A 26,805-nucleotide genomic window follows, 5' to 3' on the forward strand; every position below is an offset into this window, starting at 1 on the left:
CTACATGTAGCACGAATATCACTGACTATACGGGCAATAAGAACAGCATGAGAATAAAATCACCATAAACTCTCAGTGTCCACACCATAATCCCTTATGAATATTATAGGGATAGTTATTAAGAATATTCATTATTCTCCAAGGGGAAGCCAATTCATTAGGGTTTAGACGATCAAGAATAATGGCACCGTATCCTATAAATCTGATCTATAAAGATCCCTGGCACGCGTGAAGTCGCCTGGAAAGAATTTCTCATTCTGCAGCTGATAGGTTGTTCGGCTACACCAGCCCTACTTGCGCATGGATTGGCCCATTTGTGCTTTTCCCCAGCTTCTCATTGGCCTCGGGTAATGATCGCTCCCTGTCATCATTTGCCGATGTAGTTTTCAATGAATATTGTATGTGGTATGTAGCTTTGGTGCTGATCATTTGGATCAGCTGGATGCGGGGAGAAAGCCACTCTGATGAGCAGATCAGATGATGGAATTTCTCTCAGAGACCGCAGATGCTCGACCAGGATTACCCCCCTCTGAGATGAGATAAAGGCGCCAAGACATCACAACATTAAGATGTTTTGCGCAAAATTGAAAGAACTGAAAATATCCGGAGAGTGTCCGTTCTCCAGCAGCGCCAAAAATAATGAGCCCGTAGACTTTGAGGTGCGCGCAAGAGACGGTGCGGATATATTGCCTGTTTCTAAGGACGTGCATGGGAAAATTGGTGAGGATCTACCTCGACAGAAAATAAGCAGATCCAAAGTTAACCTTCATACGCTTGGGGACAGCATCCGAAAGCTGGCATGTCCCGAGGTGAGTTGCAGGAATGCATTTATTATTCTTCCTTCATTACATGTCTTGTTTTAAGTTCCTATGTGACTGAACATGCTTTGCAGAAATTGTAGGAAAGCACTCACTGCGTCTAGACTCTGCAAGGGTTTGCCTGACAACCGTCTACAGTGCCACAGATCTAGCTCTCACTGTCACCCCTCTTCGTTCATTTGGATTTTACCCATCCCTTTGTAACCCTGTCTCCTTATTTTATTGATGCCTCAATAATCACGATGGTTGTTAAAGTGTTTTCTTGCTGGACCCTGGCCTTTAACTTGCTGGACACTTTGTCATACAGTTTCAAAGGCTGCATGCTGCCCTCCAACGAATAATGAGACTATCAATACATACCAGGGACGATGAAAGGTAAGATTTTTTTTTTTAATTATCACTACATTAATAAATAAACCACATCAACAAAAACTATCAGTGACACTCCCTCTACTGCTATTTCTGCTGCTACTACTACTGCTGCCTCTGCTACTACTGTTACTGCAGGCCCTCTACTACTGCTGCTACTGCTGTTACTACTGATATTTCTACTAATGCAACTAAGTACTACTATTGTCCATACTGCTACTAATAATAATGATGATGTAGATGCAATGGGTACCTGAAGATAAATCTCTTACAGTTCATTCAAACTTCATTACACTTATACTACTACTACTATGAGTAGTACTACTATTGCTATTACAAACAACAACAGTTATAATGCTATGGATGTGACACAGCCTCACATATACTTGCTGTATAAATATACTGTAAAGCTATAGGGATACCTGGAGATAAATACCTTACAATTTGCTGAAAATTACAATTGTAAGTGGTTGTGTGGAATTATAAAATGCTAGGCTTTGACTGAAAAATGTCATACACCCCTTCATCAAACAAGACAGGAATAAGAAAAATAGGATTAATTGAGCTATTAAAATGATATGTATGACAGTAATGTGTTTTCTTTCCAGTCTAGCAATGTGCTGTACAGACTATCCAGGTTGCACTGATAACCCAGAGCATTTACTGGAGATAATGAATGCTTACTCAAGTAAAACAGGTAATGTCAAATTTTAAATTTTTACAGTTCAATATTAAAAAAAATAAATAAATAAAATAATAAAAAAAAAGTATTTCACTGTCATGTGAAGTTGCTCCCAAACCTCTTCACCTCTTTCCTTCATGTATCCATCAGGTATCAAAATGGATGCTTTGAAAATCATCCTCGGTGAGGAGCTCTTCAAAATGTGTTACGAGGAGGACGGGCAGATATTGAGGGTGGTGGGGGGAGCTCTTCACGACTTCCTCAACAGCATCAATGTCTTGTTGAAACAGAGCAGCACGCAGCCCTACCCAGACAGAGTAGATTGTGTAAACGAACCCTCGGTGCTGTGCTTAGACAAGGATCCGGGTCTGCTTACTGTCTATTACTTCAACCCCCACCCGACCACTGAGCTCTTCTTCCCTGGAGTCGTCAAAGCTGCTGCGCTCCTGCTGTATCACAGCACTGTGGATGTGCTGATGGATGCCCCTGGTGCAAAGGACAGCATCTTGCAGTCCAGCCCACAGACCAGTCTTCTGTACACAGTAGTAGTAAAGGACTCTAAAAACCTGAGCCCCAGTCCACTCCGGGCAACCTCAGCTGGGACCCTTCCTACCTCTTTGTTCTCCACCATCTTCCCTTTCCATTTGTTCCTGGACCAGGACTTGGTCTTACTACAAATAGGGCATGGGCTCAGGAAGAGATTGACCAGGAAGGATGGACTGAGGCGGCCTGCTGCCTTTCAAGAACATTTCTCTATTGTCTCTCCCCAAATCAAATGTACCTTTCAGGGTATTCTGACCATGCTCAACACGCAGTTTATTATCAGGATCAAGCATGGCCTTTCCACCACAGATAACACAGGAAAGGTGGGTTGATGTATCTTTCAGATATAACCTCCAAACTGATAACAGTGACTAATCAGGTAGAAAAGGTCTTCCAGAAGATTACTTGATATAAAATCAAGTTAGATAGAGACAATAAATAAATAAATGAGGCTGTTTATAAGCAGCAGAGCGTATTAGTGGCATGCTTGGCTTGAGGTAGAGATCAACATTATACCCCCAGAGGAGATCAGAAGCAAATGTCAAATAATTTTATCCATCAAAGGCACAATGATGCTCTTATTATTTATGTAAGGGTGCACAGTGGCTGGTTGCCATGATGAGAGTCAGTCAGTCAATAAACATGACGATGGTTTAATACATTGAATCAAAGATGTTTTCAGTGATAACACTGAAAATAATTTACTAGTCTTCCCATGGTAGTTGTACCCTCAGTAGCAACACATTGCAGATAAAACATTATTCAGTATTTATCTTATATATGAGCTTCATGTATTTTTGACATGTGGGTCCTATATCATGCTTTCCTTTTTCTTTGCATCAGATCTAAAGAGGTGACTTTGCATCTTTGTATTTATTTATTAATGATATTAGGATGTTATGTGGATTACTCAGTTGACAAAAACATTTAACACAAGTACGTCTGTGTACCTTTAATGGCAGTGAAGTAGACAGCATGCTGTATTATAATATTAAAAGTTCTTCTCCTTTCCATACTAAATGTATACCACACTGTTGCCTGTTTTTTGTGGCTAATAGTTTGCATATTTCTGTGCCGTCAAACAGAAACAAACCACTTTTTTGCTTTTGTTTATTTTCCCCTGAAAGTTTAAGTCATAATTTATGTGTTTAGTAAGGTCTATGACCTTTGGCATTTGAAACTCTCATTTTGAAGATACCTGCTTTTAGCGTTGGTGAATTATATTGAAAAATAATAGTAATAAATATAGCAGTTTTGTCCAGGATGTAGACTACACATTAAACTGAGTGAAAACAGTCACTGTGTATGTCAATAAGGTCTGATAGCCCAACTTGGAATGTCCTGTATGCAATTACAACAGTTTATTTACCATTCTACCTAACTTTACTAAGATCTTTACTAAGAGTTTTATTTTATCTGCAATTCTCATCAAGTGATTTTTCCTTTCAGCCTATGGACCTAAAAGGTCAGATGATTTATGTTCCTGAGTCAAATGCCATTCTGTTCCTGGGCTCGCCATGTGTGGACAAGCTAGAGGAGCTGACTGGCCGCGGCCTCTACCTGTCAGACATCCCTGTTCATAACGCACTGCGTGACGTCGTCCTTGTCGGTGAGCAGGCCAAAGCCCAGGATGGTTTGAAGAAGCGTCTGGGGAAGGCCAAGGCTGCCTTGGAGCACGCTCATCAAGCATTGGAGGAGGAGAAGAAAAAGACGGTGGACCTCCTCTTCTCAATCTTCCCTGGCACTGTGGCTCAGCAGCTGTGGCAGGGCCAAACAGTCCAGGCCAAGAAGTTTGACCAAGTTACAATGCTGTTCTCTGACCTTGTGGGCTTCACAGCTGTGTGCTCACTCTGCACCCCGATGCAGGTGATCACCATGCTTAATGAGCTGTACACCAAGTTTGACCACCAATGTGGAGAGCTCGATGTTTATAAGGTATGTTAACTGAAGTCACAGCCATACTGTTATTTTTAGCATGGGTTGTAAAGTCACTGGCTAAAACAAGTGTCAAAGTTTACTAAAAACAAGAGTCCAAGATGTTTTTAATCCCAATATTTTGGACACTTTCAGATTAGAGTAGTTCAAATGATTACATTTGTTCACATTCTTCCAAAAAATGTAAACAAGCAGTTTCTTCAAAACTCATATTCAGTTGCCAGTGCTGACAGCAGACTTATATTATGTCCAGATAAAATAGAATACAAATGTCTTCATTTTAATAAAAATAGCAAAATTACTTTTATTTATATCACAATTTGAACGAAAAAGACAGTATCTTCTGGTCATTGTGAAAAACCTTTGACCCTCTTGAACAAAAAATGTTTTATCCATTGCAATATCTTCAATCTGCAGAAATAAACTGACAGGCAGTTGTGTCTTTGCAAAGAAAAATGTGTAGCCTGTTTAAACACACCAGAGTGTTCACTTTTAATGAATTATTCCAGCTTCCATGGTGGGAAACATCACTGAGAAATAGTTCAATCTCAATCCAGGCCAAAATCTGTGCTCATAGAGAAAGAATATTATGTAAAACTGTTCATTAATTTTTTAAGTACAAAAAGTAACTAAGGCACAACAGTAGCAGACAGATTCAAAAATAGAAATGCTTTTTCCTCAGCTTTGACAGAAGAATGAGTAAGTCAGTATACAGCACATCAGGCACTATCATAAGGCATATAAGGCCAAATGATTCACATCAAGGTCTCCACACACATTTCAAATAGTGAACAAAATGACACAATCTCCACTTTACATGTTTTTAGGACAAACTGTGGCTGTAACTCGGGCTGCTACCGCAGTCTGCCAACTGCTCCTAATCTACAGGGAGGTTGGCTAATGTAATCAGAGTGTCATGGAAGCATAACACAGAGAGCAGCATGTTTGACAAATATCTTGTAAAACACTAGGAAGTCAGATGGTCTTTCAGGACTCTGTTTCCACTCCGCATATGTGACTAAAAATAGCTCTGCTTTGTCTTTGCCACATGTTGAGTGCTCTGCTGTCCAGCTTTACATGAAAGAGGATGAGAAAAACCCCAAACCTTTGGGGCTGTTAATTTGCTTGGGATGGACAGAGGTCAAGTACTATTACAGTCTTTTATTGTTATTATTCCTTGTTTTTCTACCCTCACTTGTTTCTATTGCAGTCTGAAAAGCAGGTGAGGCTTTAGCTCATGGCATGGCAGATTTTTAATAAAATTACACATCTCAGGTAAACTTACCGCTGAGTGAGCAAACTGAGGGGGCAGCACTTGGGAAAATGGGGTGGGAGAGGAGGGGGGGGGTCTCTTTTTTGCTGCACTTGCCAGTGCAGAAGTCACCGTCATGATCGCCCACTTTGTTTTAGGTGGAGACCATTGGAGATGCTTACTGTGTAGCTGGTGGCTTACATAAGGAGAGCGAGACACATGCCGTCCAAATTGCACTCATGGCCTTAAAGATGATGGAGCTTTCACACGAGGTCACGACGCCAACTGGAGAGCCCATTCAGGTGAGGGTCAAACATTACCTAATCAAAACTCATTAATCCAAATTCATTCCAAATGTATTACACTATTTTTACCAAGTTCCACCAACTGAAAAGAAATTATGCTGATTCAAAAAAAAAAAAGAAAAAAGAAAAAAAGAAAGGTTGCTGTCATTAAAATATTTTTTTTAAACTGAGAGGATGATTTTTTTTTTTTTTTAGAAAACTTAATCAATTGTTACATGAATAAAGAAAATCAAGTAGCTACCTTATAGCTGAGCATGTTAGCTCTGCAAATCTCTTAGCTAAATCAATCAAATTGAAAGCTTAACACAGCAAATGGTAAATATTTAGGCCTGGCAACTACTTGGAATTCTGAGATACAAATCCCCATCTTAACAGCTTCATTGGTCTTGTATCCAGTGTCAAAATCATGTTTTCCTTGAAACAAGTGAAGGAACATCTGCCAGTGGGATGAGATATTTCATCCAGTTTCCAATGCAGGTTCACTTGCTGCAGGATTTTTTCCTGGCAACAAATATAAATAAGTTGAAAGACAGAATAAAGCAAATCAGCCCGTTAGTATCAAGAAAATGATGCTTGACTCAAGAGAAGTTTGGAGAAAAGTTGATAAGCACTGCAAACAATGCAGTTATCTCCCTTTGGCAGATTTTAACAGTGGATGTGAGACTGGATGACTTAACTGGTCTGAGATTTTTTTTTTTTTTTTTTTTTTCAGAGCAGATACAAAACACATCATCATATGCTGTATGGTTAAACTGAAATGAAGTACAAATCAGTGCTACCTTGTTTGAATTCCATTCATCTGCCCAAAATACTTTGCATATGAATAGTAAGAACAGTTGAATTTTCTTTTCTTTTTCTTAAACTCATGCTCCATTTTTTAAAAAAACCCATCTCTTTTCCAGATGCGAATAGGCCTCCATACCGGTTCTGTGCTTGCTGGTGTGGTTGGTGTTAAGATGCCACGCTACTGCCTCTTTGGCAACAATGTCACTTTGGCAAACAAGTTTGAATCCTGTAGCCAGCCTAGAAAAATCAACATCAGCCCCACAACACACAGGTAAATTAACATGGTTTCTATGCCTTATTCAGCCCAAATCCTCCCAGATGACCTCTTGTTTCCCAATATGCACAGGACGTTAGTGTATGAGTATAGTATGTATGCTAATGCAGGATACTTGTAGTCAGCCCCATTCAAAGGATCTCTTTTATGTGACCCTTTGTTTCCAAGAGCAACTTGTTCCAGAGGAAAATGCGCCTGTTTGTTCTACACAGGAAACCTAAATTTTAACATAGCGCTGTGTTGCCTTTTGTGTCAAATAACTTGCCATAGTTTTGAGATTCATGTTGTATTTGTGTGCTCTATGTCCCAGATTGCTGAAAGATTGCCCAGAGTTTGTCTTCATTCCCAGGACCAGACAGGAGCTTCCGGCCAACTTCCCAGCAGATATCCCTGGTGTTTGTTACTTTTTGGAGGCTGCTGATAATCAGTCCGTCAAGCCTACGAGTGACTCTGAAATGAAGTGAAGTTGCTGCAGCACTGCACACTTCATGCCTGAGCACACGTAGACTTATTTACAGTTCAGTGCACACTCTGTGTATATTTTTCGCTTGGATTGTCTAGATATTATAGATATTGTTCTACTGATGAAACTCTTGTCAGCTCCTTACACTTAGAAAGATGTCAATTTGTTCTCAAATATTTGAGTGCCATCTCTGTACAATCAAATGTGTACAGTTTTAGTAGCCAGAGAATCACCAGTCACATTTACTTATTTTTCCTTACAGAATGTGTCTTCTCTTGAAATAGATGAGTTACAGAAATTAGTTTTCTATGTGAGCTCCCTGGTGAGGTACAGTATCAACCCTGTCGGTGAGGATGTTTAATTAATTTGATCAATTAAGAGGTATGAAATTGAATGCATATAAAGTGATTGTCGAGAGAATATGCAAATCATTTAAAGCAAGTCAGTTGTCATTGTCTTTGTTTTGATTTGAAGCTCTGTAATGAGATTTGAAAACAGTATCATAATTGCATAATATTTGGATTTTGATTCTCAAATGGTATGATTTTTTTTTTTTTTTTTTAATGTGGCCCTGTTTTATCAGTCTGTGCTATACAAAAAAAAAAAAAAAAAAAAAAAAAAAATGGACAGGTTCATTATACAGTGGCCTTGAGAGCTCAATGCTTTGCAGCTTAAGAAAACACATGCAAACAGACAAAACACAAGTAATGTAAGAAAACATCTTTTGTCAATTTGACAACACATCAGCATTTAGAAAACATGCTGCAAAATCAGACACCAAGCAAACAGACAAAACACAAGCAAATTAAGAAAACATCATCAATTTGACAACAAGACAAAATGTGGATGGGATTTAGGATGGAAATTTTGGATGAAAAAACAATGTAATGTTATGTTGTCGAATTGATTAAGCTGTTTTCTTACTTGGCTTGTGTTTTGTCTAACCCACTGTGGGTTTTCTTAAGATCCTGTTGTGTTGAGCTCTCAGGGCCACCGTATTGCTGAATTTTCACAAGAATCCTGTGAGTTGTGCTTAGATAAGTGATGCAGCACTTTGGTCTGATGTTATCAAAAGAAAAAAAAAATCAAGCCAGATCCTGACTTGGCTTTACATGTTCTAAAGTGCAATTTCATCACCAATAATCTCGAAAATCTGAGGAAAATGATATGGTTTCTCTTGGATGCAGGGAATATCTCACAGTCTCATTGTTCTGCAGTTCAGTTGTGATGGAGAGCAGATTCAGGTGCCTTATGGGAACGGCAGGCAGCATCACAGACTTGAGTTTTCAAACATAGATGAGCTTTTTGTTGTGGCTTTTACTTTTTCTTTGGATATTGTTTACACTGAGCTTACGTGCCAAAATAGTCTCTTACTTGGTGCACAGGAAAAGAAACAAATACTGTAAAGGTTCAAGTTCAAGGCTGCTTTTTGGGTGACTGTTACTTTAAGTTTCCAACACAATCTGTATTTTGAATAATGTGTAGCTTAAACGGACATATATAAGGTCAAAAGCATTCCAAAAATGCATCTTCCTAATACAAGTTATCAGTTTTTTTACACCTCCACCTACTATACACCTATTTATAATATATTTATTAAATTTGTGTCATAGCACTCATTTTGTATACAATGATAAAAAAGACACAAAATAATTCAATGAATGTCAAATTACAGCATCACTCATATTGATTTACTTTTATTATTAATGTTGTTATTTGTAATGTAATCAAATAAAAAATAAATATTGTATCAACTGAGTTTTATACAACTGATGTGTCTTCTTTAAAGCCATTTTTTCTGGGATGTCCACATAAATAATGTGCAGTGTGGGTATGTTTGGCGGTGTAAATATACTGTGTGTTACTTTACAAAAAAAGTACTGCATGTGTCAAGTTTTTAAGAAGTTTTTTTTTTTTTTTTTTCCACTTGTAAAGTACAGTGGGGTCCAGAAGTTTGAGTCTACTACCACAAATTGTTTTGTGTGATCATTTACCAGAAATCAATACACATTTGTAGTAAAGTGAAAAATGTCAAAATGATTTTATAATTTGTGCTAATATAAAGTCATAAAAAATTCTTAGTGTTTCCTGAATGTAAAAAATTCTCAACAATTGCCTTTTTCTTGTCTGTCATCAGTTCCACAAATATTTCCTAAATTTGAGAATCCACATTATTTTGGCAGTCTTTTGGAGCATCCCAGAGAGTGTCTGTGATGTTACTCTATGTTTTAGTGACGTTGAGGTCTGGGGACTGAGGAGGAGAAGCTGTGTGGAGCGGCACTCCCTGCTTGTCTTGCTCTTCAGTCAGGCGTGGCTTAGTTTTGATGCATGTTTAGGGTTGTTCTTCTGAAAAATGGATCCTCCAGACAACTCTAGATCAACAGGGATGACGTGTCCCTGCAGAGTGGAGTGGCACATCTCTCTGGTCAGTGTGAAGTTGATCCGTCACCAACTTCAGAACAGACAGAACACCCCCACACCTGAATATTTCTGCCGTGTTTGAGTGTAGGTTAGTTTAGGTCAGGCTGTCCTCTCTGGTTCCAGCTGTATAGTTCAGACTTTGATACATGTACCTCTGCAAGTCTTACAGTCTTCAGCACTGAAATATTGGCGTGATTTTGGTCCATGCTAAATGTTTAGACCACAGGCTGCAGGTTTTCATACCAGCCAGAAACTCCACCAGCTGATCTCACTGTTTAGTTCCTCCTCTCTGCTTGAAAGTGAGGTGATCACTGAATTCACCTGGCAGACTTTTTTTTTTTTTTTTTTTTGTGGCTCTCCATGGCACATGGTTGCCCAACCCTGGTTTAGACTTGTTTTGTCACAGGAGAATCATTTTAGGAACTGCTGCTCTCCCATTAAGGCCAGTTAAAGCCAATCATCTTTTGACTGTATCATTATTGACTGGAGCAGGCCTGGGTGCTCTTTGTTCAGCTGGATTTGAAAGCAGATGCTTTTGTCTCATAAATACGTTGGCTTTAGATACAGGGTCTCAGGTAGTGTGGACACTTTAAGGCGTCCTGGTCTTGCTTTGGATGAAAATAACTTGGTTTGTGAATATCTTTCCATAAACTGTCACGCTGCCCCTGAGATAGTTTCATTTAGCTGCAGTCGGCGGCTGGGATGGTTTTTTCAGCATTCACAAGAACAATTTGACCCTGAGCTGCATGCTTTAGAGGCCTTATGACATTGTTATGAACAGTGGGAAATATGTTTCAATGGAAGTTGCTTTTTGAAGTCAAAGCACTAGCAGTCGGGACAATAACATATACAGTTAATAATAAATAAATAAAATACAACTGCATATGCATATTTGCCCAACTTTCAAGTCTACTTCCTGTGATCAGCACCTCACTGTAAACCTTTGTGTGTGTGACTTTTCCAATAAATAGTAACACATAAAGGACCATATTAATTTTGTTGGTAGGCCTATGTCACACTGTATTAGGCACATTAATGCTCAATTTTTGAATCAAAATGTCACAACAATTTGGGTTAAACTGATGGTAGGTGCACAGGATCAGTTTGATATCAGCATTTCTCAAAGAACTAGAGGTCTGGACTTGCACCAGCTCTAAATGATGTGCTCTTGAATAAGAGTCATCAACTGAGTAAAAAAAAAAAAAAAAAAAAAAAAGATTTTTGATAAATGATGATTAAAAAAAAAACAAAACAGGACTGGTAGCCATCTCAGACTGTATCCCACTATCTATTTACATGAAATATATTACAAATTTTGTACAAGGGGACTAGTGACTAAAAGTTGGTGTGTGAGGAGCCCTCAGGTTCATCAACATCAGCGGGACAGCCCCCGGACAACACATGCTTTACGCTCATTGGTCAGTATTAACGTGCGTGCTGTTGTTTCCATCTCCTATTGGTCAGACTCGCTGTCTGTCCTGGCTGATGGAAAAAAGGGAATGGGCGCACGGAGATTCAGCATCTGTACCAAGCGATGAAGGTTGTGTAAGACATCTACTGTATTATCTTGAAAATCAGGAATAAGAAGAGCCGCTGTCATCATGGTATGTGCATCATCATGTTACATTATATTAAATTATATTATATCTCAATCCTCGTAACCTAAGCTGTTTGCTGTTTGGCGCAGTGTGATCGCGTTTGACATTTCCTGTTCAGGCACCACTATTTGGCTATTATACAACAATTCCTATCATTTTAGAGAATTTACAGGTGGACAACATCTCTACAGGCTGTGGAAATGAGTGACTAGACTTTTGAGCATAAAATGTGTGCGCATCAAAGCACGAACGCCCATCTTCAGGCTGTAGCCACATTTCAGTCCAGTGTCTTATTTATGTTAAATAATATTCTCCTGTTGCCCGTGTTTTCCCATCAATTTCCAGTATGGCTTTGTGAATCACGCCTTGGAGCTGCTTGTTTTGAGAAATTACGGCCCAGAAGTGTGGGAAGACATCAAGTGAGTTTCTGGATCTGTTTACTGTTGGTTTGTTATGAGGACAGGCTACACTATGTGGTCAACCAGAGCGCAGGACAGCGAGGCTACAATACAGGCCTACTGCCAACAACCTTTCACTCCAAACGATTCAAATGTGTTGCCAGCGGCTCACAGGGATATAGCCTAATGGTCAGCGGGGATCCTCTCAGTGCAGTTTAACACTGAAATTCAACTATTAAATGGAGCAGTGACTTGTGAAGTGTGTAACTGTAACAATCCATAACCATGAGGCAGCATGATCACATTGGGAATATTGATCCATAAAAGTTTACAATAGTTTTTATAATTTGTAGACTAACATGTAGGACAGAAAATACTTATTTTATGCAAGTGCTTTGTTTGTAGTTGGCCTATAGTGGTCCATTACATGCAGATACAGTGTATTTATCATCTGCAGAGGGAGGATGATACCCTTTTTGCAGAGCACCAGTCTTAAGAGAATAATCAATAAATAAATTCTTTTGTAACTAGACCAATTTCTGCTTGGTTACTGAATATAGGAGAAATTTAGTACCATGTAGTCATCATGATGAAACAGAGGGCTGGCTGCAAGTACAGCGTTAACATGATATTTTCTCAGCATGCTGAAATATTTGGCTCAGTTTAAGTTTATTTTTCATCTGTAGTCTGAACTGCCCTAGACTTGACCCAACCTAAAAAAAAAAAAGAAAAAGACACAGAGCAGCAGCTGCCTTGTGTAAATGTTTTCAGTGCGGTCATTTCTTACCCAGCAGAGAAACTGGCGCTCCACAGCATCTCAGTGTTATCTCTGCAAATGTAACTTATCATTATTTAATATGCAATTTATCAGGCTTGGTTTAGTTTGAGATTTTGACGGCAGTGTAATTAAAAAAAAATGAATTCCTTATATTCTTAGTCAAAGTTTAATGGTTTGGTATGTTTACTCAGCTGCTACATGTGCTGATAAAATGGTGGCTGCTATTCAGCACTGCAAATCAGGCTGTTTTCTCTGTTCGACTGAGCAATCAGGGGGTCATTAGGTTTTCTAACAGGCTGCTTATTGGTTTGTCAAATGACCAGCCAAGCTGTCCTCCGAGCAGATAACCTTCAGGTTCTTTCTGTGCTGATTTACTAAAGAAACTGTCGTTGATTTCAATCTGAATGTAATTATTTAATCATGTAGAACCATACAAACAGCCTAACACTAGGAGCATGATTTTAACTTGTTTTATCATTTGTATGGCTTTTAGTTGTATTTTTAGTTGTATCGTGGTAAATAAACGCTTCATGAGTAACAGCTTGATGTTCTTTCAGGAGGGAGGCTCAGCTTGATGTTGAGGGTCAGTTCCTTGTTAGACTCATATATGATGACTCCAAAACATACGATCTTGTCGCCGCCGCCAGTAAAGTTCTGAGTAAGTTTTTTCATTTATATATATATATATATATATATATATACAACACATGCAAATTGTATTATTGTGCTCCACTTGAGGCTTGTCACTATAACAGTATCATCACATCCTGTTGCAAACAGTAAAATCGTATGTTGTATCAGATGATGCCACGTAAAAAAGAGATATTTTATCATTGTTTGAACTGTTTGTTGAATGAAAGCATGTGTCCTTTTTGTATTTCAGAGATCAATGCCGGTGACATTTTGCAGATGTTCGGGAAGATGTTTTTTGAGTTTTGCCAAGAATCGGGATATGACACCATCTTGAGGGTTTTAGGATCTAATGTCCGTGAATTCCTGCAGGTTGGCTCCCTCCTCTTTATCTGCAGGAGAACTACGTAGTAGTGGTCATTTTTAAAATTGCAATGTTTAATGAGCACTCTTCTGTGCCACTTTAACATAAAATACTTCAGCAAGGTTATATTGGGTGTGTACCTTGAGTGAGAATGCTGTGTTTTTCCTCATCTTAAATGTGACTTTCAGAATTTGGATGCTCTTCATGACCACCTGGGCACTATTTATCCTGGGATGAGAGCTCCTTCCTTCCGCTGCACCGATGCAGAGAAGGGGAACAATCTGATCCTTCACTACTACTCCGAGAGGGAAGGCCTTCAAGACATTGTGATCGGCATCATTAAAACGGTCGCCCAACAAATCCATGGGACAGAGATAGAGATGAAGGTCTGCTTTTCTGCTGCGTTGCTTTGGCACGTGCAGTGAGGCCTCAGTCACTTACTTATTTATGACTTGCATTACTCTGCAGTTGAGTTAGCTTGCTTTACAATTCCCTTTTAATTACTGCACACAATTCAGTGGAGCTTTTAAGTCACTCGCATGCTGTGATCAAAGGTGTGTCAGAACATCTGTGTGTCTGTCTGTCTGTCTCGGGAAATAATGGAGGAGAGCGTAACGTGAGAAAACAACATTGTACATCAGACACCTTCAGTTAGGTCCAAAATACCCAGATGGGAACATTGCTGCACGGTGAAAAAATCCATTTCAGCAGTGAGTTGAAATAAGATTTTTGGCTAATGTCTGTGACTAAGAGGATATTTTTAGCTCTGTGTTGTAGAGTCTGCAGCTTGGGGACGTCAGGAGTCTTTCAGGCACAGGCTTTGGCATAACATTACTATAACTTTGTCTGAGTGTGCCAGAATTTTAATTTACCATTGACTTGTGTTAGATCATTCATCCCCGTTCTTTTTGCTTGTACAGTTATGCTCATTTAGCTCAACCAGACTTATCACTTTTTACTAAACTAGTTTGACCAATCACAACAGCTGGATATAATCAGCTAGACATCATTGGTGTTATTAATTATATGTTGATTTGAAGCCCACAAATCAGAGCCTGATATATATCTATCTATTAATGTCGCATGAGATTAACCTAACATGTTTACATTCAAGGGGAAACCCAAGTCTCATCTTCATTTTCTAACCAAGCGTCACCCTGCTATCCAGCCTAATCACAATGTAGAGACAGGTTTGTATAATGTCCATCAGCAGGTCTTTGTGTAATGAAAGAAAAGAAAATGAGGCTCCAAATGTGACACCCAATTTCGGGAGCCTCTGTTTCCACAGCAACAGTGTGCAGAGCCAGCAGCTTGACATCAGTATACCCTATGCCCATAAGCCCATCAAACAATGTCAGTCTAACATATACAATTGTAACTCTGTAATATCACATGTACTAATTAAATACATTTGAGAATAATTACATTCCTAGATGTAACCAGTTGTTTTACATACCCATTTATGAAAAGCTTGTTAAAGTGTGGTATTGAGGGTTTCTCTCATTTGCCACAAATTGCATCTAATTTACCCATTTTTTCATTTTGTTTTCAATAACTCTGTCCTGTGTAGGTAATCCAACCAAAAAGCGAGGAGTGTGACCACATCAAGTTCCTGATTGAGGAGAAGGACTCCGAGGAGGAGGCTTTCTACGAGGACCTGGATGGCTTTGAGGAGAATGGCACTCAGGAGACTCGGATCAGCCCTTACACGTTTTGCAAGGCCTTTCCATTCCACCTCATGTTTGACAAGGATCTGGTGCTCACGCAGTGTGGAAATGCCATTTATCGTGTGCTGCCTCAGGTGTGGATTTTGATCCAGTGCCAGTTTTTTTTTTTTTTTTCACATCACCAGACAAAACACTGCTAGCTCATGTCAGCACTTAATTACATTTATAACCACAATGCAGCATTGTGTGTGTGTTTGGCTCACATTGTGCAGGTGATTTTACTATAAGGCGTCTCAGGATGCTGCAAAAAAGGGAGGTGTGTAAAAACCTTGAATCTAATCACATGTAATTTAGCCGTGTGTGTTTGGGTTTTATTCCCCAGCTCCAGCCTGGCACCTGTAACCTGCCTTCGGTTTTTTCCTTGGTGCGTCCTCACATTGACTTCAGTTATCATGGCATCCTGTCACACATCAACACCGTCTTTGTGCTGCGAAGCAAGGTAGATATATCTCTCTTTTTGTCGCTGAATTCTGTGGAATCAGTGGCTGATCACATCACTTCCTCCCTTATGCGTGCAAACTAAACCGCTCTGAGATGTCTAAGTCAAGTTTATTTATGTAGCACATTCCATATAACAAGTGTAGACTCAGTGAGTTTCAGGATAAAAAAAGAAACACATACATCACAAGATTAAGATAAAATAGAATATAAAAGATAAGAAGATACAAGATAAGATAAAAACATAAAATCACAAGGTATTACAATATAAATGGAATAAGATAAGAATATTATCATTAAAATGGAATAGCAGTAGTGCTGATTCTGAAATAAAAGTTTTATCTGTTAACCACATACTTTAAACCTAAATGAAAGCTTGAGTGATAAAAAAAAGATAAGCTTTTAAAAGAAGGCACAGTTGTCGCAGATCCTGTGGTAGGGAGTTCCAGATGCTGATGAGCTCCCTCATTTTTGTGAGGTGCTGCGTTGCACTTTGACAGGATATGGTTTTTATTAGCAAAGATTGCCTAGAATGGATTGGGTTACACAAGCAGAAAGGTCTGGGTCAGAATATTTCAAGGATGAATCAGTGGAATTTGTATTTTCTTACTGGGAATTTAGCTGTCATTTTATGCTACAATTTATGCATTTAGCTGGTACTTTCCAGAGTGACTTAGAATGAGTGTAACAGTAGAGCAAACTTAAATTCCCCGCTCCCACAATATTAAAAGCATGGAAAAATGTGGAGTGCAAGGGTCAGAAGACAACAAACATGTATTCTCAAATGGACAAAAAGCCATAGAAAGTTGAGCCCTTTTCTTTCATAGCATGTCAGCTTTTTTGCTCCAAAGAAGGACGATTATTGGAAGTGATAATGAGGATGTGTGACACGCAAAAGTTCTGAACAGCTTTCAAAACAAAGAGTGCGCTGAGGTGACGTCCAGATTTGTAGTATATTTATTGAAGGACGTTTTATAAACTATTTATCCTCCAGGTGCTTATAAGTGTGATGTAATCCTGACAGGAGGGCCTGCTGAATGTGGAGACTGTAGAGAACGAGGATGAGCTGACAGGGGTGGAGATCAGCTGTCTGAGGTTGAAAGGACAGATGATTTACTTGCCAGAGGCTGAGAACATCCTTTTTCTCTGCTCACCCAGGTAGGTCGGCCCACGGCTGTGTCTCCCCAGACTGAAACAAAGGCTAGAGTTCATACACACATCAAAACAAACTATTCATGTAATCACCGCAGTTGAATTATTTGTTCAAAGGTCAGTATTCATCTTATTTTGTCATTGTGAACATACTGACTGCAGTTGATCACAGAACGGAGATGACTGGCCTCAGTAACTGCCTAATGGGGAGAGGACAATTGATGCATTTAGTATATCATTGCTACAAAATTGCATAAAAACATGAATGCTTGTTTAAAATATTTTCATAGAGATAAGATTAATCAGTTCAACTAGCTAGTGCAGATGTATTTTTTTTTTCTTTTAGCCTTTTCACAAACAAATAATGTGTAAACATAAGGTCGCTGAAAACACACAAATAAAAATAACTAAACCTGCTTTCAGGTAATTGAAAACAGAAATTGCATTGGTTCTTCTCTTGCCGCCACCATTACCCTCTGTGGGCCTCCAATAGCCAATCAGACATGGTGAAGTGTTATGTGCATGCGAGGAAGGTTCAAGAGTCCTTAACCTTTGCATAGGACAAGATCAGTGTTTTCACAAAAGGTTGCTGTCTGACGGGGAATAACATGGCCTGAACCAGACGAGTGTGTCCAGTCGCCTGAGGAGGTGACTGTGACTCACTGAGACACAACACCACAGGATCTGAAGGCAGGAAACTTGATGTTCTGTTTAATTTATTTTTGTATCAAATAAACCACAAGCAAAAACCACAAACAAATCTCTAGTGCACTTCCAAAACTGTAGACTCAAATCACGGTCACAGCAAGAAATCAGACATTCCCAGGTACTCCAGTTTCAGCTTACTTGCATTATCTAATGCAAATAAATCATATCACATATTTCTCATTTCTGTCTCTATCTTGTTTTTTTTTTCTCTCTCTCTCCCCTTCCCTTTTGTGGTTAGTGTTATGAACCTGGACGATCTCACACGGAGAGGGCTGTACCTGAGCGACATACCGCTGCATGATGCCACACGTGACCTGGTGCTGCTAGGCGAGCAGTTCCGCGAGGAGTACAAGCTGACCCAAGAGCTGGAGATCCTGACAGATCGTCTGCAGCACACACTGCGAGCCCTGGAGGATGAGAAGAAGAAGACAGACAGGTTTGACCATTTTTATAGGTTTTTTCAGTTGTTCATCAGTGTAGCCTACAAGCCAAGTGTATGCTGGAGCTTCACAGCATAGTATAACAGTGATGCTGATATTATAATCACATATTAATGTTGACAATATTCCATCAGTAGAGTTTAAAACCAAATCCTGAAACCTGGCTTGATGTCTATCTGACTAATATATGGTAAACAACTTTAAAAGTGAACTTGTACACCATCCTACCTATGATGTAATTTGTGTAATTACTAGTATGTATGGTATGGCACAAATAGGGGACTTCTGAACAATCACCTCACTCTTCAGTCATCCAAATCTCACAAGATTTTCCCCTAAAGTAAACTATCTCAAATAACTCATTTAGAAATGAAGTACAGTTATTATTATGTGCCATTATGCCCCTATGTAAACACAGCCAACCACATGAGCTTGCAATGATAAATACTGCTATTTTTTCAGTTATGTTTTCCTTGGTTGTTGGAAATGTCAACGGCAAAGAGTGAGTAGTTAATCTGTTAGGGAGAGTAAAGAGAAATTCCTCAAGGATTCCCTTTTAAGGATGGATTTGAGACAAAAAATGGTGAAGACAGGAAATATCCGCTGGCAGGTCTCAGACACGTTTTTGTGTCCGGACTGCAGGACAGTAGGACCACCTATGGTCAGAATCTGTTGTTATTTTTGCCTGAGCTACTTGTAAGTCTGTGTTGTGGTGAAGATACTAGTAATTTGGCACAGCAGCAGAAGACAGCTGGAAATGAACATGGAGGTGGAGCACACTCCTTATTAAGTGTGCTGTAGCAGTCCTATCTTCTCATAGGAAAAGACTTTAGCTCTGCTGTTGGATTTCATTATTATTCGTCCTGCCATTCCCTAGTCTGAGAGTGCCTCAGGAGAAGACTCGGCCTGAGAGCATTGATTAGAATTCAGGGCTCCTCTCTAAATATTTAAGAGCACCGCTGCTCTGTGATTGCTTTTTGGAGGATTACAACAGTATGGTTTCTGATAACGAAATCACATGCATATGTATATGCCCCTTCATGTTTGTTGCTGTTTGGGAGGGGATCTGTGCACCTCACTGATATGTTGAGGAAAACTTCTCTGGTGTGTATTTTAAGAAACAGATCAGAGGGTTCAGTGGAATCTGGAAGTCCTTTTATGTGAAAAGCAAAAGGTATTACAGATAAAATCTGTTGTCATATTTCTTTGGTAATTACATTTGCATACCCATATCTTGGTGGTGAAATCTATCTGTGTATATATCATTTGCCCTTCTCTGATTCTGATGCATCATTTAAGGCTTTTGGCTTTTGACAGGCATCCATGATCTAACCAGTTACCATAGAAACACCACCCTCCCCAGCTGAGAATAGCTTGCATAAAGAATTAACCAAAAGGTGGTGGGTGAGCAAGTCAAACACTTATCTGGAGCATGGACTTTGGGCAACCTCAGCCTATTACTGTGCTTGCTAAGTTCACCATCACTTCACTTTTCTTTCAAAAATACAGTTTTCTCTGCTTCCTCTTAGATTGCTCTATTCGGTTCTCCCCCCGTCTGTGGCCAACGAGCTGCGACACAAACGACCGGTCCCGGCAAAACGCTACGACAACGTAACCATCCTTTTTAGTGGCATCGTGGGATTCAACGCCTTCTGCAGCAAGCACGCCTCAGCCGAGGGAGCCATCAAGATAGTCAATCTGCTCAATGATGTTTACACACGATTTGACATCTTGACAGACTCTCGGAAGAACCCTTATGTGTACAAGGTTGGAATATGTTGTTATACATCTATGAAAATTACTTTATTTATTGGAATGTAAAGGAATGTATACAGTAAGACTAATACTAATAAAAATGTGTGACTGACACTTTTATCTTGACATGACATACACTAGGGAATTTAAGTGTTGCTAATGCCTGTTCTCCACTCGTTCTGTAGCTCAAATCCACCAGTTGTAACACACTGCACCCACTCCGTTGAATCATATTATGCAATGTAAGCCCATACAAGTCAGTGAGAGAAGATTTACATCGGCTGACTTGAGTTTTTCTATGTAAGAAAAGTGGCACTAAGGTCCAAACAACATGTAGTTTTACAGAGGGACTACGCCATTTTATAGGCTTCATGTAGCAGATTTACACTCCAGCCTTTCAGACAAGAATGCACTTTAAGAAGTCAAACAGACCTCGCCTCTTCCAGAGGATGGGTTTCAGGCACTGGGTCACCAAAAGAAGTAATATTTACTCTACAAGCTCAATGACTAGGTGGTCCCAAGTTTTTAGCGGGGCTCTAAGAGGCCCTGAATGTCTTAAAGCTGACGTAAGTGTATAAGTGTTTGTCTGTGGGTGTATAGTTTATTTCTGGTTGTGGGGTGAGTCAAAAAACTGCCATTGTTACACAATGGGATCATTGTGTAACAAAGTTTTGCCAAAAGCAAAACAAAGCAGTTTGGGTTTTGATGTCACATACTTGACTGTGTGGTGGAATGACAAAATGTTCTTCTTTACTCAGGTTGAAACGGTGGGTGACAAGTACATGACAGTGAGTGGCCTCCCGGAGCCGTGCACACACCACGCCCAGTCAATCTGCCACCTCGCTCTTGATATGATGGAGATTGCCGGACAGGTCAAAGTGGATGATGAGCCAGTACAGGTGTGACGCATTAAATGGTTCTTTGGCTTCAGAAAACATTCTTTTTCTGTATTTCTTGATAATGTTCTTATCAAAATACTGTACTTGTGGTTTTGGGTTTGACAACTTGTATACCATCAACTGTATGCTTACTACTGCTGGGTGATGTGGATGACATCAAATATCACAATATCTTTGACTAAATACCTCAATATTGATACTGTGATGATACTGTTGGGATGATTATTCCGATAAGATAAAATAATATTATCATAAGATATTGACACAACACATTTTTTTTAGTAATGTGGATATGATGACTAAGTAGGTAGAGGTAAATCATAAGCACAGATAAAAATAATGTAATGCAACATTTAAAACCAGGAAAAGATGACTTATGCCATATCATATGATATTCTAAATTGCAGATGATATCTATTCTCATATCATGATGTTGACATAATATTGATATATCATCCAGCCCTAATGCTTATCAGCTCAAAGCTTGTTTTTGTCTTTTTATCTTAATATGAGAAGAAACATGACAGTATAGTAATTGTAACAACAACATCAAGTTGACCTCTTGGCATTTTTTAATGAGCGATTTCAGCAGGATAATTATTTTAAATATGTCTTTGTAACCGGACATACTTCCATGCTGACGTAACAAGCAGCCATAAGTTGGATGTAAAACAGCAGGCTTTTGTTTAACTGACCGTTTGAGTTTGTTATTGTATCAATGACTGCTGAGACTTAACTTTGGAAATTCACGTCTGGTTAACAAAAGTCTGTTTATTGGGGATGTGGCATTGGCTGAAGAGGAGTCCAGTTTGGCAGCAGCAACAAACTCAAATCATCTTACCAGCCTGTGGCTAAAAATAGATTTCCATTACTTTGGCTGGGACACTCAGAGCTTGTTCATGCTCTGAAGACAACAAGCACTGAAGTGCCTCGCTTGTCACAGAAATGAAAATGTAACTATTAGTTTACAGAGTCTGCAAAAATGCTGCAGAGTATTTTTGGAATTGTTAAGTTATGGCAAACCTAAGCAGCTATTTTTGTCTGTGCACTGTTGTCTGGCAAAGTTATCCTTTTTTATCCACCCACCATCCTGTTCCCAACATTTTCAGTTTTTCAACAGTCATAAAGGAAACATTCAACTAGATCGCTGCTCTGCTAAAATGTCTCTTTTTTTATACTTGTTTTTATATTGCACAACTCATTAACATGGTCTTACATGTAACCTCATCGATGGTAGGATGTGTCTTTTGCTGAAGGCATACAGTGTTGAAATGGATGAACCATAGATGCTGTGACTGTAAATCATTTATAGATTGGCAGGTTTTTCCACTTGTTTTCCCACTAATTAGTGGAACAGCACCCCCATGTTTCAGTGCTGTGGATTTCAGTTTTACGATAAAAATTTTGACATGGTTTGCCCGTATTGAACATTGAAGTATTGATGTATTTATTTGTTGAGCGTGCAACCAGCATGACAACCAGCATACAATGTAATTAGAGTGGAGTGCAATTATAGTCCATTATTATTCTGCTATTATTAGGGGAATAACTTTTTTTTTTTGTTTTTTTTTTTTACCTTTTTTGTCAGATTACTATTGGGATCCACACAGGAGAAGTGGTGACGGGGGTGATTGGCCAGAGGATGCCCAGATATTGCCTTTTTGGAAATACAGTCAACCTCACAAGTCGCACAGAAACTACTGGCGAGAAGGGGAAAATAAATGTCTCAGAATATACCTACCGGTAAGAAGGAGCGTCTCCTCACGTCAGATGTATGGCACACTGTCATGTGTTTTCTTTGTAAAATTGTGTTATGATGTTACCACTGGCTGTTGAGCAGCAGGGTGGGTTTGAAACAGCCTGGTTAAATGGTTATCTAGAGTAGAAGTAATGTGTTTATAAAATATTAGAGCCTGAGGAGGGGTTGGACTTCACTGGAAACATCAACAAGTACAGGAGCAGCCCTGCGCATACAAAAACATTTTCTTTGTTGATGCAGACAAAAATCTCACCGTATCAAAGAATCAAAATCATAAGCTACAAAATGCAAAAAAATTGCACATTCATTTGTGACGGGTGAAATTTGTGTAATTGTTTTGCAGGTGTTTGCAGTCGGCTGAGAATGCCGACCCCCAGTTCCATTTGGAGTATCGAGGACCGGTAACCATGAAAGGAAAGAAGGAACCAATGAAGGTGTGGTTTCTGTCGAGGAAACCCACAGACACAGAGCTAAACACAGCGAAGGCCTCCCAATAAGCTGAATGGTCTGCGAGGTAATACTAGAAGATATACCAGCAACATCAACAGACGTTATTAATGGGAGCTTCAGCGTGCTACTGCCTTCAGCAGATACCTGTGTACATGGTCATGCAGTGACGAGATGGATCAGGCCAAATGAGACAAACAGTGTTTATCTATTCACGGGCACATAGATATTTTTAATATGAAGAAACAAAGTTAATTACAAGTGAATTTAAACTGTAGTATCCCAGCGCTTTTCTTTCCTATTTTTCCTGACTGTGTTCATGTCAAGTCCACACACACCATTTTTTAATGTACACAATAATTTTATTCGAAAGTATATCAGTGAATAATAGTTTCACAACTGATGTTAATAAAGACATTTTTTTCCAGGTGTCCTGACAGGTCATCGATGAGGCACATTCCTGTTTTGTTTTAACCATTTCTATTGTTCAACATAAAAACAGGCCGAATGAATAAATCTGTAAAACAAAATAAAGATCTGTAGCATAGAGCATAATATCAATATCAATAGCTTGATATTTTGTTCATGTCTGATATTTTGTACCAGGCAGATATTTTGAAGGACCTGTTTTCATTTAGAGGATGTGAGTTATAATTATCTGACTGAATATGCTACAGCGGCATTCAGAGCTTGAAAAGTCTGATTCAGCTGCAGCAGAGCAAGAGCCCTTCTGCTGTGTTTGTGTCGTTTCTCAAGAGCGGGCTCCCAAAACTCAGAGTAAGAATTTTGAGGCTATGTATACAGAAAATTAACAGTGAAACACCCCTGTTAAGCAGTTATTTAGCACAGAAACCTCTGTGCCAGTTATACATGGTTGTACTACAAGTGAAAGAGGGTTTTCATGGTTGGTTAGTGTGGAAGTCATAAGGGTGTGCCCGATATAGAAAAAGCACAAATATGTATAATGCTACACTGTGTCAGTATATTTTAATATTACTGTCATCCTGTGATTGAAATAATCTCTTAATTTGGGTTACACACCACAGAATATATCGCAGCTCTCTGATTATTGGCATTCATCTTAAAGTTAATTTTAGGTATTTTCACTACTATAGATCATTGCTGAGATACTGTTAAAAAAAAAATCTACATATTTATTTGTTGACATTATTTGGTATTTATTGTTTTGTGGTAAGAGATACATTGGTCGAAGTGATATAGGTAGAAATGAAAACAGAACCTACATTTATAGGTTTACAAAAACAAAATAATGACTGTATATAATAAAATAATAATAATAAAAAAATGAATATAACTACATGCTTCCATAATAATTTTCTCACACTCTAAAATGTTTTGTGCTGTGTCTTGGATTAATTTCACAAATGTTTATGTATCTTTTTTTCCCCACCCCACACCATGTATTCTTTAAAAATTATTCTTACACTCTGCATAATGTTCTTGCATTGAATCTGCGGTGGTGCTGAGAGTCCACAACCTCTGAGACATTATTATTATATGTGAACACTGGTTTTGTTGGGGGAGGTTAATAAATAAAGACAGCCACAAGAACTCCTGGGATGTGTTAGGTATTGATTTTTGTTTCTTGTTTGTAGCTTAAGATTTTCACAAATACATAGAAAAAAAGTTTGAAATTCACAGTAAGGAATGGAAAACTTTGCCTTATCAAGAACAAATCTTGTAATCTGCTCACTGAAGTTCTGCGTATTGACTCAGCTTTAATTTCTGATGAAAAGGGAAGAATATTGTCTAACCGAAAGATTCACTGAAGGCAGTTAAAGAATATTGTAATTTAGTAAAGTACCCCCTCTAGTGGCCACTGTAGGCATTACAACACTGGGGAAACAAATTCCTTAACCGCTTCAGCTCGGTGTCTCTTTGTGGGTTTGTTACCGCTGCATGGCCGAGCTTTGTCCAAACCCACAGAGCTTTATTTGAAATTCTAGAGGAGCTCCTAAGGTTTCCAAAGACACTAAATACACTCAGTGTCCACTTTATTATCCACCTGTCCAGGCTAATGCAGTTCAATGCAACAGCTCTGCCATAAATTCTACCTTTCAAGAAAGTTTATAATGTTCAGTTTGTGTTGACATTGTGGAGAATGTGTTAATTTAATTCTATGTTTATTATTGAGGTTGTAGTTTGCAGAGGTCTTGTATTGGACTATATTATATAGAGAGGTGTTTCTAATATTATGTCCTCCCCTATTTATATACTTGAGGGGGGCAGAATATAAGAAACATCTCTCCATAAAATGCAGTCCAGTACAACAGCAGCACTAACTATGACCTCAGTGCCACACACAGATTTGATTTAACACCTCTATTACTGTGACAAAAAGAAAACCTGAGCATTATAGGCATCGCAAAAGTAAGCGTTATGGCAGAACATTAGTATTTGATTGTCCTAGATTGTGCAGGTGGACCTAATAAAGTTGCCACTGAGAAAATTTTCTGCTGAATTACAGGGCGATGTGTATAAAATGGTGCACAAGACATCTGTATTTTATTTATTTATTTTTTGATGTTATGGTGCAGCCATAAAACAATGGCATCTTCGGTTTGAATATTTCTCTCAGTGTAAGTCTGGTGTAGCTTCAGTGACATGTTGAAACCAGCAGATACAAATTATGTATGTGACATTATACAGGATGGAAAAAAAATGGGAAGGGAAAGGAAGATCAGAGTTTAAAGGGTTAAACTCGATACCCTAACACTACTTTATGTCACGTTCAAGCTTCAATTTTCTAGTGTAGGTTTATTTAGAGCCTAGAATCAGGGTTTATAGTGTCAAAGCGCTTTACAGGCCCACAAGTTTACAGCAAACAACACCCCCGACTTAATCTACATTTTTTCTACAACTGGACACAGAAAAAAGTAAATAATTGTTTTCACCCCCAAAGAAGAAAGATTAAAAGTCATTGCTCACCAATTACAGAGTCAGCCTACTACCACCTCAAAAACATAGCAGTAATTTAAGGATTTTTGCCTCAAAATGATACAGAAAAACTTACTTATGCATTTATTCTCAGCAGGCTTGTCTCTGGTAATGGTGTCTTCACAGGCCTAAGTAAAAAAATTAATCAGACAGTTGCAGCTCATTAAGAAAGTGGAGCACATCACACCAATTCTCAAATCACTGCACTGGCCTCCTGTGTGTCAAAGAATAAACTTTAAAATCTTACTAGTCAAAGCAGTAAATGGTCTTGGGCGTGCGTAGATCTCTGATTGACTTGAACCCTGTGAGGCGTCTAGACCCCTCAGGTCATCTGGGAGAGATTTGCTTCCCAGAATCAAAACCTAACGAGGTGAAGCAGTTTTTAGCTCCTCTGCTCTCCACCTGTGGAACAGCCTCCTAAGCACATGGGGACTGCTACAACAGCTTACCCATTACCCATTGCCCGTCCTTACTGTATTAATATGCCTCTGTGAAGCATTTTGAATTGCCTTGTGCATGAATGGGGCTGTACAAATAAACATGCCTTGCCTTAATCCTTACAAGCAAGGACACAGCAGAGACAGGAGACCCCTTCATGACCTGACAGGTGTGTCATAGATGCCAACCAAGTGGGGAAATTGTAAACAATATAATCATATGATAAAAGAAAACACACAAGTAGACAAAATAAAGACTACAAAACCAGCAAGGCAGGCAGCACAGCCACGATGCTGCTGTAGCAGCCAGGATGAGGGGGATGAGGAAGACGAGGGGGGGTGATGAGGAGGACAAAGGGGACTGAGGTTTGGAGCTGGGTGGAGGGTCAGTCCTGGGAGGAAGACCATCTCATTCACACAAGGCATTCATACTCCAGCATATGAGACACAAACAAAAGATGAGGGGTGG

At 39.1% G+C, this 26,805-nt stretch overlaps 2 protein-coding genes across 3 annotated transcripts; both read left to right on the plus strand.

Annotated features, from left to right (window-relative positions):
- Window positions 1–494: 494 nt before the first annotated feature.
- gucy1a1 (guanylate cyclase 1 soluble subunit alpha 1) lies at window positions 495–7,771 on the plus strand. The gene is made up of 8 exons (XM_030061021.1): window positions 495–809; window positions 1,126–1,193; window positions 1,796–1,884; window positions 2,020–2,735; window positions 3,862–4,347; window positions 5,758–5,901; window positions 6,807–6,961; window positions 7,275–7,771. The coding sequence occupies exons 1-8, from the start codon at window positions 570–572 to the stop codon at window positions 7,426–7,428; spliced, it is 2,052 nt and encodes a 683-aa protein (XP_029916881.1). The 5' UTR covers window positions 495–569; the 3' UTR covers window positions 7,429–7,771.
- A 3,567-nt stretch (window positions 7,772–11,338) lies between these two features.
- Window positions 11,339–24,510, plus strand: gucy1b1 (guanylate cyclase 1 soluble subunit beta 1). 2 transcript variants are annotated; one of them, XM_030061044.1, is made up of 14 exons: window positions 11,339–11,452; window positions 11,792–11,865; window positions 13,180–13,280; window positions 13,506–13,624; window positions 13,805–14,002; window positions 15,187–15,417; window positions 15,666–15,782; window positions 16,806–16,939; window positions 17,880–18,077; window positions 19,611–19,848; window positions 20,595–20,735; window positions 22,324–22,478; window positions 22,838–23,008; window positions 23,370–24,510. In XM_030061044.1, exons 1-13 carry the CDS (start codon window positions 11,450–11,452, stop codon window positions 22,989–22,991), a joined length of 1,863 nt encoding a protein of 620 aa, XP_029916904.1. In that variant the 5' UTR covers window positions 11,339–11,449; the 3' UTR covers window positions 22,992–23,008; window positions 23,370–24,510. The 2 variants fall into 2 exon arrangements, with proteins under 2 accessions (XP_029916904.1, XP_029916895.1); XM_030061035.1 differs by having other exon boundaries at window positions 22,838–24,510.
- The last annotated feature ends 2,295 nt before the right edge of the window (window positions 24,511–26,805 follow it).

The sequence above is a fragment of the Myripristis murdjan genome, chromosome 1, assembly GCF_902150065.1.
Source record: "Myripristis murdjan chromosome 1, fMyrMur1.1, whole genome shotgun sequence".
Taxonomy (NCBI): domain Eukaryota; kingdom Metazoa; phylum Chordata; class Actinopteri; order Holocentriformes; family Holocentridae; genus Myripristis; species Myripristis murdjan.